The 14137-nt window shown below is 43.8% G+C and overlaps 1 protein-coding gene across 1 annotated transcript in view; it reads right to left on the bottom strand.

The window, feature by feature from the left end:
- Positions 1 to 1141: 1141 nt before the first annotated feature.
- Positions 1142 to 14137, bottom strand: part of LOC132709909 (cytochrome P450 2J2-like) — a 35895-nt gene continuing 22899 nt past the window's right edge. The window contains exons 6-9 of the mRNA XM_087872409.1: positions 9160 to 9301; positions 5162 to 5349; positions 3861 to 4002; positions 1142 to 1816 (exon numbers count right to left, since the gene is read on the bottom strand). Coding sequence (XP_087728535.1) covers positions 1632 to 1816; positions 3861 to 4002; positions 5162 to 5349; positions 9160 to 9301 — 657 coding nt within the window. The 3' untranslated portion in view covers positions 1142 to 1631. The remainder of the gene's footprint in view (positions 1817 to 3860; positions 4003 to 5161; positions 5350 to 9159; positions 9302 to 14137) is intronic.

Below are 14137 nucleotides of genomic sequence, written 5' to 3' on the forward strand. Positions count from 1 at the left end.
TGGAGCTTAGACAACTTAGAACTTTGCCGCCTTTGGTCCGACCTAAGCGTAGCACATCAAATTATCTGCTACAATGTCCTACCTGTCAGTGACTACTTCAGCTTCAATCACAACAATACACAAGCACACAACAGATACAAACTTAAGGTAAATCACTCCAAGCTTGATTGCAGAAAATATTACTTCAGAAACAGAGTGGTCAATGCCTGGAATGCAATACTTGACTCTGTGGTTTCTTCCCCAAACCCCTCAAAACTTTAACCTTAGACTGTCTACTGTCAACCTCACCTCATTCCTAAGAGGTCTTTAAGGGGCGTGCATAAGCGCACCAGTTGTTGTGGCTCCGTTGCCTGAGCCTGGGCTATTGACAGATGCAGACTCTGAGAGTGAGGGAGAAGAGTTGGCAAGGCCTCCCTCTCCAGGACCCTCCTCTCTGGCAATGCCTCCAGAGGACACCGAAGGCCAAACGATAGGCTCAGTGCCAAGCACGTCCCCGCAGCCACAGGTGGACAGCGACGAGGAAGATAAATGCTGGCTGGACCCTCGACAGAGGCACAGGGAGAAGCATGCACAGCAGAGGGGAAGGTGTGGCAGAGATTAGCTGAGTCACTGGACCATACCCCACAGGGTATAAATGTGGGTGTAGTGGCCGGTTCAGTTTGTGATGAGCAAAAACTGGAAATAATCCATGATCTCTGCGTTACTGGACTTTGCCTGCTTTATCGGACTGCATTTGGATTAATCCTTGTATTATTGACACTCTGCCTGTTTTATTGGAATGCCTGCAGTCTAATCTTTGTTTTGTGTGAGTAAAGTTTGAATTGGCAGCTAGCCACTGGGTTGCTGCCAGCTTTATCTTCAAAGAGTTTTGTCGTGTGGCTTATTAACTCCAGGCCGTTTGTGGGGGGGAGGGGGTGTGGTACGGGGACAGAACACCAGTGTACCTTCCATCCCTGTCCTACTGTCCTCATTTATTCATACCCAGTTACTGTATTCATATCCATGTTTATACTTGTTTCTGTTATCTCATACATGTTTGACAAACTAAATATAAATAAATAAATAAATAAATAAATAAATAAATAAATAAATATGAAGTCTGTAGGAGAAATTGATTAAAAATGAAAGTAGATACTAAAACTAAATGGAAAGCAATACGTTTTATTGGCATCCAAAAAGAAACAAAGGTGAAACATAAACATTTTAACATCTATGGAGATTCACAACCATCCAGATCATGGTTATTCCAGAGGTGCTTTATTGCAAAAAGCACCTATACTTTCTTGGGTGTTTTTTATCTTATTTGAAAACATTTCGCTTCTCATCATCCAAGAAGCTTCTTTAGTTCTAATTGACTGGTGGGGAATGGAAGGATTTATATTCTTTATAATCAAGAAAGTCCAGTTGCTTTTTGGAAAGCTTAGTTAGTACATTTTTCACCACACATCCTCCTAATCTTAGGTTGACCTTCTTAGGTATGTTGTGTGAACTCAGCAATAGGTTGAAAAAGTTTCAGTATTGAGTAAATAGAAGCAAAATACAATATTAAGGGATTATCAGCATATTAGAAATATTTATCATACTGAATAGCTACTCTGTAACTAATTTTATGCTTTTTATGGTGTTTAGTCCTAAGATTGTAAGGGAATAGCACACAGTTTGTAAGGGTGTGGATGTGTCATCACTTTTTCGACAGGTTCTTCATTGAGTTCTTTCACTCCTTCAGGCAACCGGAAGCTGAAGGCCCTCAACAGGCTGGTCAGAAAGATGAAGATCTCAATTCTTGCCAGCTGCTCTCCCACACAGGAACGCTGACCTGTAGGTGAGACAAAGCATGCATAAAGGGGATTTTAATGAGTTAAAATCCATCAGCAAGGCAATATTAAAAGATTCGTAACAGAAGAAATAGATGACCATGATAACCCTGGTATCTTACACATTACACATAGGCAAAAAAATCGGAACATCAAATACAAGCTGGGCAGATATGACCTCGTAGATTACCCTCACTCTGTCAAGGACCTTGGAGTACTCATCTCTAATGATCTAAGTGCCAGAGCCCACTGTAACTACATTGCCAAAAAGGCATTAAGAGTTGTAAACCTAATTTTGCGAAGTTTCTTCTCTGGTAATATTGTACTACTAACTAGGGCATACAAAACATTTGCTAGACCAATTCTCGAATACAGCTCATCTGCCTGGAACCCACCCTGCATATCGGACATTAATACAATTAAGAGAGTCCAGAGATATTTCACAAGAAGAGTCCTCCACTCCACTGCTCGCAATAGAATACCTTATGACACCAGACTTGAAATTTGGGGCTTAGACAACTTAGAACTACGCTGCCTTCAGTCTGACCTAAGCATAGTGTCAGGTACATAATTTTATGTACTATGTGTCAGCACTAGAGTAAATGCTGACACATAGTACATAAAATTATCTGCTACAATGTCCTACTTGTCAATGACTACTTCAGCTTCAACCACAACAATACACGAGCAAATAATAAATACAAACTCAAGATAAACCGCTCCAAACTCGATCGCAGAAAATACGACTTCAGCAACAGAGTGGTCAATGCCTGGAATGCACTACCTGACTCTGTGGTTTCTTCCCCAAACCCCCAAAACTTTAACTTTAGACTGTCTACTGTTGACCTCACCCTATTCCTAAGAGGTCTGAAAGGGGCGTGCATAAGCACACCAACGTGCCTACCGTCCCTGTCCTACTGTCCCCATTTATTCATTTAGAACTTGTTTTTGGACAGACCTTTTATTTGCAAATTTCTTTTCCTTTCCACCTGTCTGGTGCGGTTCATTGAGTCTGCAAGCCAGATAAAAGGATTTGACCTTTCTGGGGCAACAATAGCTTTTCATACCTAGCTTTACTGTGTCCTTTGCACTAGCAGTGGAAAAGGATTCCTTGGTTTCCTGTTGGTTTCCAATGGAGAAGGGGTCATTGGCATATGTGCAATACCAGATAAGACTGGAAACGCTACATTAGAAGGAACCCTGCAATCATTAACATAATAGAGCTTAATACATTTAGAAACATAAGCTTATGGATCTGGACAACAGGCTTATGTTTCTAAATGCATTAAGCTCTATTATGTTAATCAATAAGAAGTTACACTAGACTACTTTTCTTTGAATTTAGCTAATAATCCTCTCCTAAATACCAGAGTTTTCCCAGAGTTTGCAATGTATGATTGTGAAAGTTGGACCATAAGGAAGGCTGAGCATCAAAGAATTGAGGCCTTTGAACTCTGGTGCTGGAGGAGACTCCTGTGAGTCCCTTGGACTGCAAGGTGATCCAACCGGTCAGTCCTAGAAGAGATCAACCCTGACTGCTCTTTAGAAGGCCAGATCCTGAAGATGAAACTCAAATCCTTTGGCAACCTAATGAGAAGGAAGGACTCCTTGGAGAAGAGCCTAATGTTGGGAAAGATTGAGGGCAAAAGAAAAAGAAGAGGACGACAAAATGAGCAAGGTGGCTGGATGGAGTGACTGAAGCAGTAGGCGTGAGCTTAAATGGACTCTAGAAGATGGTAGAGGACAGGAAGGCCTGGAGGAACATTGTCCATGGGGTTGCAATGGATCAGACATGACTTTGCAGTTAACAACAACAACAACAAATACCAGTGATAGTTGTGCAATCTTGTACTTATTTTACAAAGTACCACTATAAGATTACTATTCTTTTGCACATCAACGTTTATAGCCTAGGGGGAACTTCAGACTCTCTTAGTTTTGAAACTAGAAGGAATAAGGATTCAAGCTATTCAAACTATGATGACCTCAGGAGTGGTAGTGTTGGGAATCTACAAGTTATAACCTGCTTTGGAATCATGGATGTACCTATTCCGAATGACAGAAACTCTTCTCGATCAAGGAACTTCCCATCCTTATCTAAAAAGTGATTTGGGTTGAATTCTTCAGGGGTCTCCCATTGCTCAGGATCAAGAAGAACAGAGCGCAAGTCTGCGACGATAATGGTCCCCTGTTTTAAAAAAAGAAATGATTAAACAGAACAGTTTCATAATTTCAACAGGTAAAAAAGTACCAACAATATGGATGAAGCATTTGGTTTTAGCTTGCCTTTTTGGACCCACATTTGTTCATTTCCAGAGTGATTTCAGACAGCAGTAGCCGCTCAACTGTTTAGCTTCCTTTCTTCCATCCCTTCTATTAAAACCAAGAGCTGGGCAGGGGTAAAATGCTCCCGGTTCGGACCGGATTGCCTGATCCGGTATCAATGGAGGCAGGTGGTTTGGAGAACCGGTAGCAAAAATCCCTGCCGCACCCCCCCATGCCCAGCTGAGCCGCACAATCATCAGAGACTTTTTCTTTTAATTTTTAAAAGCATTTTTTCTACAACCTCTTCGGCCGAAAAAATGCTTTTAAAAGTAAAAAAAAAAAAAAAGCCTCTGATGATCACGCGGCTCAGCTGGGATCGTCAAAGGGATCGTCAGCTGATGATCCCAGCTGAGTTGCCTGATCGGCAGAGGTTTTTTTTCTTTTAAAAGCCTCTGAAGATCCAAGCTGAGTTGTCTAATCAGCAGAGGGTTTTTTTTCTTTTAAAAGCCTCTGACAATCCAAGCTGAGTTGCCTGATCGACAGAGGCATTTAAAAGAAAAAAAGCCTCTGCCGATCAGGCAACTCAGCTGGGATTGTCAGAACCTTTTGAAAGCATTTTTTTACAACCTCTTCGCCGAAAAATGGTTTTAAAAGAAAAAAAATTGTCCACACCCACCCAGTCACATTATCCACCCCCACCAAGCCACGCCCACAGAACCAGTAATAATAAATTTTAGATTTCACCACTAGAGCTGGGTGCATATTTATCACATCAGATTGAGCCAAGAAATGGACAAAGAAACATGTCCAAATATGACTGCAATTCTGAACTTAAATTCAGCCCCTAATCTATTATCAACATCCTAGAATAAATAGAAAATGCTTATGGTTCTTTGGAATTTGAAAGGCATTTGGATTTAAACCCATAATCCATCCCCCCCTCAAGAGTTTCTTATTCTTGCTTATTCAATTTTGTATGAGTACATTGGAAGCTCCTGAACAGAGAGCTTCCATCTAAGTTCCATATTCTGCTTTTCCTTCCATGTTGGGCTACTGGAATGCAGCCTAAACACGTTTCTCACCTTAGGAATGTGGTAACCCCTCATGTTCACATCCTTTGTACTTTGTCTGGGAAGCCCAACTAACAAGACACTTTTTAAACGCTGCATTTCATGAATCACGGCATTGGTATAGGGTAGCTTCTTCCGATCCTGATAGGAAATCAACCCTGAGAAGCCAAACACATCTTCAATTTCCTTCTGGATTTTCTCTAGAAAAGAAATTATGGAAATAGAAGCTTCATTTTATTTATTCAGGCTTGTTGCCACCAATGTTCTTCAAAGTTTCTGGCCTTCTCCTTCAAGTTATCATCTGCTTCTGGGCTCCATGTCTATTGGGATTCCCACGTTTGAAGACCCAGCCAGACCCTCAACTCCAGTCACCAGCTCATTGATTGTTATCCCACAACTGGTGGAATAATGGTGTATGCACCCCACCCCCACGCAGGCGTGTGCGACCCCCCCCCCCACTCCTGGCACGCGATGGCCCGGTAGGCCTGTTTTTCTCTCTCACCTGGCTCCAGAGCCTTTCTAGGAGTCTGGGGAGGGTGAAACCGGCCTTCCCCACCCCTACCCCCACGAGGCCCTCTGGAGACCAGAAACGGCCCATTTGCCAACTTCCGGTGGGACCGTAAGGCTTGTTTTTTGCTGTACCCAGCCTCCAGAGCCTTCCTCCCCCCCACCCCCCCGATACCCTCTAGAGGCAAAAACTGACCCGGTTGCCAACTTCCAGTCCCACTGATATAGCTATGTGTGCCATCTATGGCACCTGTGCCATAGATTTACCATCATGGGTGTAGGGTCTCCTGCTCGACTGGGGGGGGGCGGTTGGACTAGATCAGGGGTCACCAACCTTTCGGACATCAGGGACCACTAAGTTCATAATTTTAAATCCCATGGACCACTAACATTATCTGTCTAATGACCGGCTGGGTGGGTGTGGCTAGGTGGTCATGTGACTGGGTGGGCATGGCCAACTCTCCTCACCTCCTTGCCTGGGCTCCTTAGGGCCCCAACAGGAAGCAGTTGTTGGAGCTAAGCAGCCACCACGAGAAAGAGTTGGCAAAACAGTTCAATTCAAATTGGATCAGACGAGAAGGAGGCTCAGCAGAAGCACCTCAATGAGGATTACGAGCATAGGCTTTTCAAGTAAAGGGAAGACCTGCCAGGTTCCGGCGCCTGGAGGCTCAGTGGGCTGAGATGGTCAGCCAGTTCCAGGCCATGATGCAGTCCCACTGGAGCAAGCCTCTTTGGCTCTTCACCAGCAGCGTCACTTCCCTCCAGCCTTCATCCAAAGCCCTGCACCAGGAGGCCAAAGCAGATCCCAAGTCCGAATTTCTGCCCCCCTCTGACCTACACAAAAAGACCCCGAAGGGAGAGACTCTTTGCAGCAACACAAATGTTCATTGCACGTATCTATCCCAGGGGCTGTAGTTTGAGAACCCCTGATTTAGTGCAATATTAAAAATGCAAATAATTTTTCTGCAGACCATCAAAATTTTATTGCAGACCACCAGTTGGTGACCAGATGACTAGATGATTTACAAGCTCTATTCCTTGACTCGGTCGAGATCCACCTAGAACACTATGGACACCTCTACCCATCCCCCAGAGCCATAGTGAACACCATCGCAGAGGGGCTAGAGGAAGAAGCAAGGTAATGGCTAGCAGCCCTCCACAAGAGGAGAGCCCCCCAACTGCAAGATGCAGATGACTTCCTACAACTTCTAGAGGCCAGGTTTGAAGAGGTGGAGGAGGACCCATACGTGGAAGATGAGCTCAGAAATCTAGGGTGCACAAAGGGGGCGACCCATCAAGGAACACATCCATGAATTCAGTAGAGTCATCAGGAAGCTGCCTCCTTTACCAGAGCACTTTTTCAGAACAAGCCTGGACAAGCAAATCGCCCAGGTAACCGCTTACCGGGACATCCTGAACTGACTCTCCGAGTGGTACTGAGTGGCCAATTGGGTGGACGTCCTGTCGACTGAGGTCGTGTACAATAATGCTGTTCACAGTAGCACAGGACTAACCCCGTTCAAGATAGTGAACGGCATAGACCTAATCCCAATGCCTGAATACCCAAGGGATCCCCCCTCCTCAGTCAGCTTGACCAAGTGGATGTCAACGTTGAAAGCGACCTGGGAGAATGTCAAGAAAGCGATAGCTAAAGCGGCACAAACCTATAAGAAACAAGCGGACAAACTCTGAGCTCCTCAATGGCCATTTCAATTGGGGACAAGGTTTACCTCTCCATAAAATATCTGAAGTTAAAACTTCCTATCAAGAAACTGGGGCCAAAGTTTATGGGACCATTCCCAATAGTAAAGATAATCAACCCAGTCACAGTGCAATTGAAATTACCCCGACTACTAGGGAAGATACACCCAATTTTCCATAGTAGCCTCTTAAAATCAGTGGTCAGATTGACCTTGAGGCCACTACCCCGTGAGCCCCTGGACCCCGTGGTCATAGGAGGCCAAACCCATTATGAGGTGTAGCAAATCCTCAATTCGAGGTGGGATAGGAGACAACTCCAATACTTAATCAAGTGGAAGGGTTACCCCTTATCAAAGACATCTTGGGTAAAGAGTCAAAACATCCAGGCTGATCGCCTTATAGCCAAATTTCACATGGAAAATCCAAACAAGCCTGGGGGTGGGGGTCACATCCCTAAATTTTATACCTGTACTCAAATTGTTTTTGCTTTGTGCAGGTCACCTTTGGGAAGTGAGGGGAGCCAAATGTCAACTTGCAAAGTTTTCCAGACCAGCTTTCAAGTTGCCATAAGTAGGAGGGGGAGAACTGATGAAGCTGCTTGGCTGCCCCAATGGAAAATACATTCCACACATGCCTTTTTTCAGATTGTATCCTGTATCCTAGGTTACCGGAGTCAGCAGGAGGGATAGGGTTTTTACAGCCCTACCTGCCAACGTGGTCCATTGGAGAATGTGATTTATGACCTCCCCAGGTGGGGAGGGGGAGACAGGGTCATGGGGGCCCATAAATCACGTGGGAGGTCAGAGCTGACTCAATTTGAGTAATTGCTGGAATGTTGCTCCTATTAAATGACTAAGTTCTTTTGAAACTTAGTTCGAGGCTCATGAATTAATTAGGGCATCGTTCAGAAACTTCACATATAAGCCTTGGCTGGCTCCCAACTCTGGACTAATCCTGTCTTCACCATGCCATCCCAGGTCAGTCTCTTCAACGTCCAAGTCTCAGTCAACTAGCAGGCCAGGCAGTAACAGAGCAGGAAGAAGGTGGGGTTAAGGAGACGATTGAGGGGTTCATTTGGTGCTGTGAATGGCAAGAATTTCCCACACACACGCACACAATTATCCCATCTCTTCTCTTCATGGCAGGGAACCTTGCATCGTGTATCGGCTCGTGCCCGCCATTTTGATTTCTATGTTCAGACAATTTAAATTTACGCCTGAAACAAATAAGAAGGGACCTCCGTACCTTCCGCCGGGCCCTGAAGACTTTTTTATTTCAGCAAGCCGGGCTGAGTTAAAAATCTTTTAATTGGGGAATTTTATGGGCAAGGGGTTTTAAATTGGAGAAGCCAAAGATAATTTAATTCCGTTTTAATGTATTTTAATATTTGTATTGTGTGTTTTTAATTTTGGTTGTTCACCGCCCCGAGTCCTTCAGGAGAGGGGGCGGTATAAAAATTTAATAAATAAAATAAATAAATAAATAAGAAATCTGAAAACCATAGGAGATTTCTACATTGAAATTATTAAATGTTTCAGATTTGTACTGATTTCCAGTTTTTAGCTCCTCACTGAATATTTTATTGAGGATTCAAAGAAGGCTCTCTGTTTATTTATTTAGCATATGGTAGGATTTCTGTGTGTATATTCTTTGCTTTCCTTTAATCCTGTTAAATTCATTCTCCTGCTTATAGAATCAAGAATCTACATAGGAAAATTATTATGAAGAATAGATTTCAAATAATTTCTGTGTATTTTTAAACCTGAGAGTGACTCTTGCTCCTTTAGCCATGTCTGTCTCACCTTGGGTGTCGGGATGATTGGTCAAGAGAAGCAGTGCCCACATCAGAGTACCGAAGGTTGTGTCTATTCCAGCACCAAAAAAATCAAAAATACACTGAGCCAGGTTCTTTTCACTGTAGGTAGAGTTGGGGTCTTTTCTGCTCTGTTTAAAATGGAAAAAATGAAAATTACAATGAATTCTATGCAGCTTTTTTTTGTAATTACTTTTGTTTCTGTGTCACAAGTCAATGCAGGAGAGCAATAATTAAAGTGGTAGATTCATAATAAGACACTATCTTGAGGACCTGTATGCTGCACGAGCCAGAAAGAGGGCTGTGAAAATAGAAAGTTAATACCCACCCCCCTCCTAGAAGAATGAAATATTTTAGGAAATATTAAAAGGCAGAATATTATATTTCCCTGGATGAGAAAAGGAGAAACGTGTTTTAAAGACAAAGCAGCTCCCTGCCCCTTCCCCCTTCAGCTCCAGGGTGATGGGATTAAGACATAGCCTTAAGGACATGATAAGATTAGCCCTCTACCCATCTAGCAACAGAACTCGCCACATGCGCCTGGGGAGATTGCATCACCCAGCAAGGTTCAACCAAGCCTGGGACTCTTGATATCCTACAAAGTTACCCCTGCATGGCTCCATGGGAGTCTGACAATCAATCAGAATACATTTCTTTCACAGGAACAGGAAGTTCCAAGGCGGGGCCCAAGAGAGGGTATCAATCTCCCTCTCTCCCATGGACCTCAAACCATGTGGTCCTGTCCACCATTAAAACCATCTTTCCAATCAGCCACTATGTTTCCAGTGTCTTTCTCCCCACTTGGAACTTTACCCAGATGGACATTTCTTCCAACTATTTCTATAGACCTCTCACATCCTGGACATAAACTGTTTCATCTTCTTACCACAGGATGATGCTGTAAGGCAGGGGTGTCAAACTCGATTTCATTGAGGACCGCATCAGGGTTGTTTGACTTCGAGGGGCCGGGGTAGGTATGGCCAGGGTGGGCATGGCTAGCTCAATGTCACTCATGCCAGGGGCACCTGTGGTGGCCCAAGTACTCTGCCAGAGAAAATGGGCTCTCGAACTCCATTTTTGGCTGTGACGGCCTCCTGCAGCCCTCTCCCAGTGAAAATAGATCTCAGGAGGGCTGCGTGTGGCCTTGCTGGCACCATTTTGGCTGTGACGGCCTCCTGCAGCCCTCTGCCATTGAAAATAGACCTCAGGAGGGCTGCGTGTGGACTTGCTGGCACCATTTTGGCTGTGACGGCCTCCTGCAGCCCTCTGCCAGTGAAAATAGACCTCAGGAGGGCTGCGTGTGGCCTTGCTGGCACCATTTTGGCTGTGACGGCCTCCTGCAGCCCTCTGCCAGTGAAAATAGACCTCAGGAGGGCTGCGTGTGGCCTTGCTGGCACCATTTTGGCTGTGATGGCCTCCTGCAGCCCTCTGCCAGTGAAAACAGAGCTCGGGAGGGACGTGCCACATCATCATAGTGATGTGATCCCCAGTTATAACTTCAAAAAAGCCAACTATGATCTCATAGACAATGAAATCTCATCTCTTGATTGGCAATTTCTATTCACTGGCTGTAATGCTGCTGAAGACCATTATAATATTTTTTTGCTCGAAGTCAAAAGACTAATTAAACTATACATACCACTAATAACCCCTAAAACCAGAAAAAACAAATTAGCCATGACAATAAGGAAGCTCCAATCCAAAAAAACATCTGTTTAGTGAAAAAACAAAACTATGTAGCTAACTTTAAAAGCTGCTACAAAAACGCATGCCACCAGATAAAGACTGAATGCACCAATTATCACATCAAACAAGAGGAAAAACTTCTGCGCACAAAATCCACCCATGTCTTCTATAATTTTGTAAACAACAAACTTAAAGACTCGAGATCCATCCCACCCCTAAATGATAAAGACTGTAATGATGAAACCATTAAAGCCAACCTCTTTAACTCATTCTTTGGCTCAGTCTTTGTAAACAGCAACAGCACTAACCCAATATTTCCCAGTTGTATCTAAAATAATTACAACAATTACAATGATTTAATACATATCGATTTTACAGAAGCCAATGTTGAAAAGGCACTATGCAGTCTAAAACCATCCTTCTCTATTGGATCTGATGGACTATGTGCCTACTTCTTAAACAAGCTTTAGAAGCTTAGAACCTCTAAGCATAATCTTTGAAAAATCTTTCATGACCAGCTCCTTGCCCAACCAATGGTCACTAGCCACGATCATTCCTATCTTCAAAAAGGGAGACCTCAACCTACTTGAAAATTACAGACTAATCTCTTTATGTTGCGTCACCTGCAAAGTCATGGAATCAATCATTAACCAATCCATTACCCTCTACTTAGAGACAAACAAACAACTCTCCAACAAACAATTTGGTTTCAGAAAAAATTATCCTGTAATCTGCAACTACTATACTGCAAAAACATATGGGAATACAAATCTTGATCGGGGCAAAGCAATAGATGCAATTTACATAGACTTCTGTAAAGCCTTTGTTTCAGTGGTTGTGAGAGTAAGTTCCTTTCAAGGTTTGCTGTGATCTATTGATTGGATCCTGGCTTGAACATTTGAATGAGCCAGTCAGACTGCAGCTTTTGGCTCTGAGTTTTCCTGGACCTTTCCTAACTGACCATGACTCAGCATTTAAGCAGCTGCTCGTTAACAGCACTCACCGGCCATTCAGAGCAGAGCAGAGCAGAGCAGGCCTCTGACCTACTCACGTTACTGAGATACAAGCTGAGCTGAGCACACACACACACGCTTGAGCTGAAGTCATTCCAGACTACTTCTGAGGAAGGAAGGAAGAGCTGGGCTCAAATCATATGGAGAGACTCCAAGAGAGCTGAATGGATCTTTGCTAAGAAGGGAGATGACTATTGGTATTTTTATAGACTTTGTTTTATTTGTTTGTTCATTTCTATTAAACTAGTTTTAGCTTTTCTAAAACTCCTCTCTGGCTTGTTTGTTTGTTTGATGTGTTTGCAAGTGAGTAAGGGTCACGATCCAGAAGGAACCTCCTAAATTTCTTAACAATTGGTAGCAGAGGATGGTTGTAGACCCTATTCACGTTGCAATACATTAAACAAGCATGTCTATGATTAAGCCAACCCGAAAAGAGAAGATTGTAACTCAAGCCTCCACTAGAAGCAAGGCACAACAAAGCAGACTGATGGAAGCCAAAACCAGGAAGATTTTAACTGAGGAGTTTCAAGCATCAAAGAGTGAGGGGGGGGTGATGGCTTTGGAAGCAATTGCCCTAGCTCTTGAATCATTTGCTGCTAAAAGTCCTCCATCTGCAAAGAGTGAGAACAGAGGGATGCCCCTTCTGGTTCCAGATGCAGCTTTGGGAGGAAGAGAGCAGATGAAAATAGTGATGCTTCAGTTTTTTGGCTTGCCAGAAACAAGTGAGGACCCAATTGCTGATATTAGTGCCTTATTGCAGTTTGTGGCCACGGAAACAGCAGCAAGGGACAGGAGAGAAACCCAGGATGGTGCTAGACCAGTAAGAGATACCCAATCCTGTCCTGCAACCCCTTTTACTGACTCTAAATCAAAGGTGGGAAATAATAGACTGCCCATTTTAAATTTAGCACCCAGCCAAACCCCAATTCAGGGTGACCAAGTTAATATGGCGCCACCTATTGCCTGACCAGCTATTGATGGCTTAAGAATTTCGCCCACCGAACTGGAAATCGCAAATGCAATAGAAGTTTTAACAGCAGCTTTTGGTGGTAATTTCCAGCCACCTTTTACCCAGAGCGTGACCACGGCTTGTCTTGATACACCTTTGATGACTGTGACTCGCTCCCTGCCTGTTTCGGGCGCAGCAGATCCTTCTGCAGCGTTTCCGGCTTTTGCGGCCATTTCTGGGGCTGTACCGGCCGAGGTTGAGGTCCCAGAGGCCAGCCAGAGGCTTTCTGCTGAGGAAAGATCAAGGAGATCTTCGCATCTTGGTGTCCAGACAAGAATGAGTTGTGAGCATGCCCAGTTTGGTGCTCTGACCCCTCCCACTAGGGAGGAGCAATCTTTGGGCAGCCAGCAAGTAGCTTTCAAGCTGGCTGCTTCAATACCTATGCCGTATTGTCCTTTTCGAAATTTGCAACATCATGGACAGCAGCAGTTTTCTTCATCCATGCCTGCAACTGCCAGCATTCTGCTGCCTGGTTTTAAAACCCTAAGCATTAATGGAGAAAACTTAAAAGAATGGGTAAAATGTATACAAGTAATATTAATGAAAGAAAATGTGTTATCATTGTTGTTAGAGCCTCCCTCCAAACCTTGGACTCTGGAGATTGACTTCTTACATCATAAGGCTTTTTGTATCTTGTTATTGTCAATTGATCCAGCATTGTATCTAAGTATCCCACATGGTTTAAGGATATGTGAAGTTCAGGAAAAACTGTTTAATTTATTCTGCTGTAAAAACTCTAATGCAACTAGCAGGATTTCTAGTTCCATTCTGCTAAATTGAGGGCAGGGGTGGATATGAACGAACACCTGTGTGAGCTTAACATGATGAGAGAAGAATTGATCTTAAGGGGGGAATCTGTATCTGAACAGAGTTTAATTAGCATCATAATCAATTCTTTAGACTCTAGCTGGGATAACTTTATTTCCCAATCGGATAATACCAGCTATGAGGATATGTCCCTGGAAATCCAGTCTGGTAAACTCATTGCAGAGGATAATCTAAGGAAGGACAGGGTGGCCTTCCATAGGAAAAAGAGACCATCAAGAAGGTCCAATAGCCCTGATAAGGCATATACTGTTGGGGAACGTTTTAACTGTGGATCCAGGGATCATTACAAAAGAGTTTGCCCGCGTAATGTTAATGCTAGGGCACGCCAGAGGGCACCTTCAGGTGACAGGTATAGAAGGAGATCACCTACCCCACATAGAAAGCCACAAGGTAACCCTTCCAGCAAGAGAAGGGATAAATGGCCAGAGGAA

The sequence above is a fragment of the Pantherophis guttatus genome, chromosome 6 (genome assembly GCF_059756535.1).
Source record: "Pantherophis guttatus breed Tessera chromosome 6, ASM5975653v1, whole genome shotgun sequence".
Taxonomy (NCBI): domain Eukaryota; kingdom Metazoa; phylum Chordata; class Lepidosauria; order Squamata; family Colubridae; genus Pantherophis; species Pantherophis guttatus.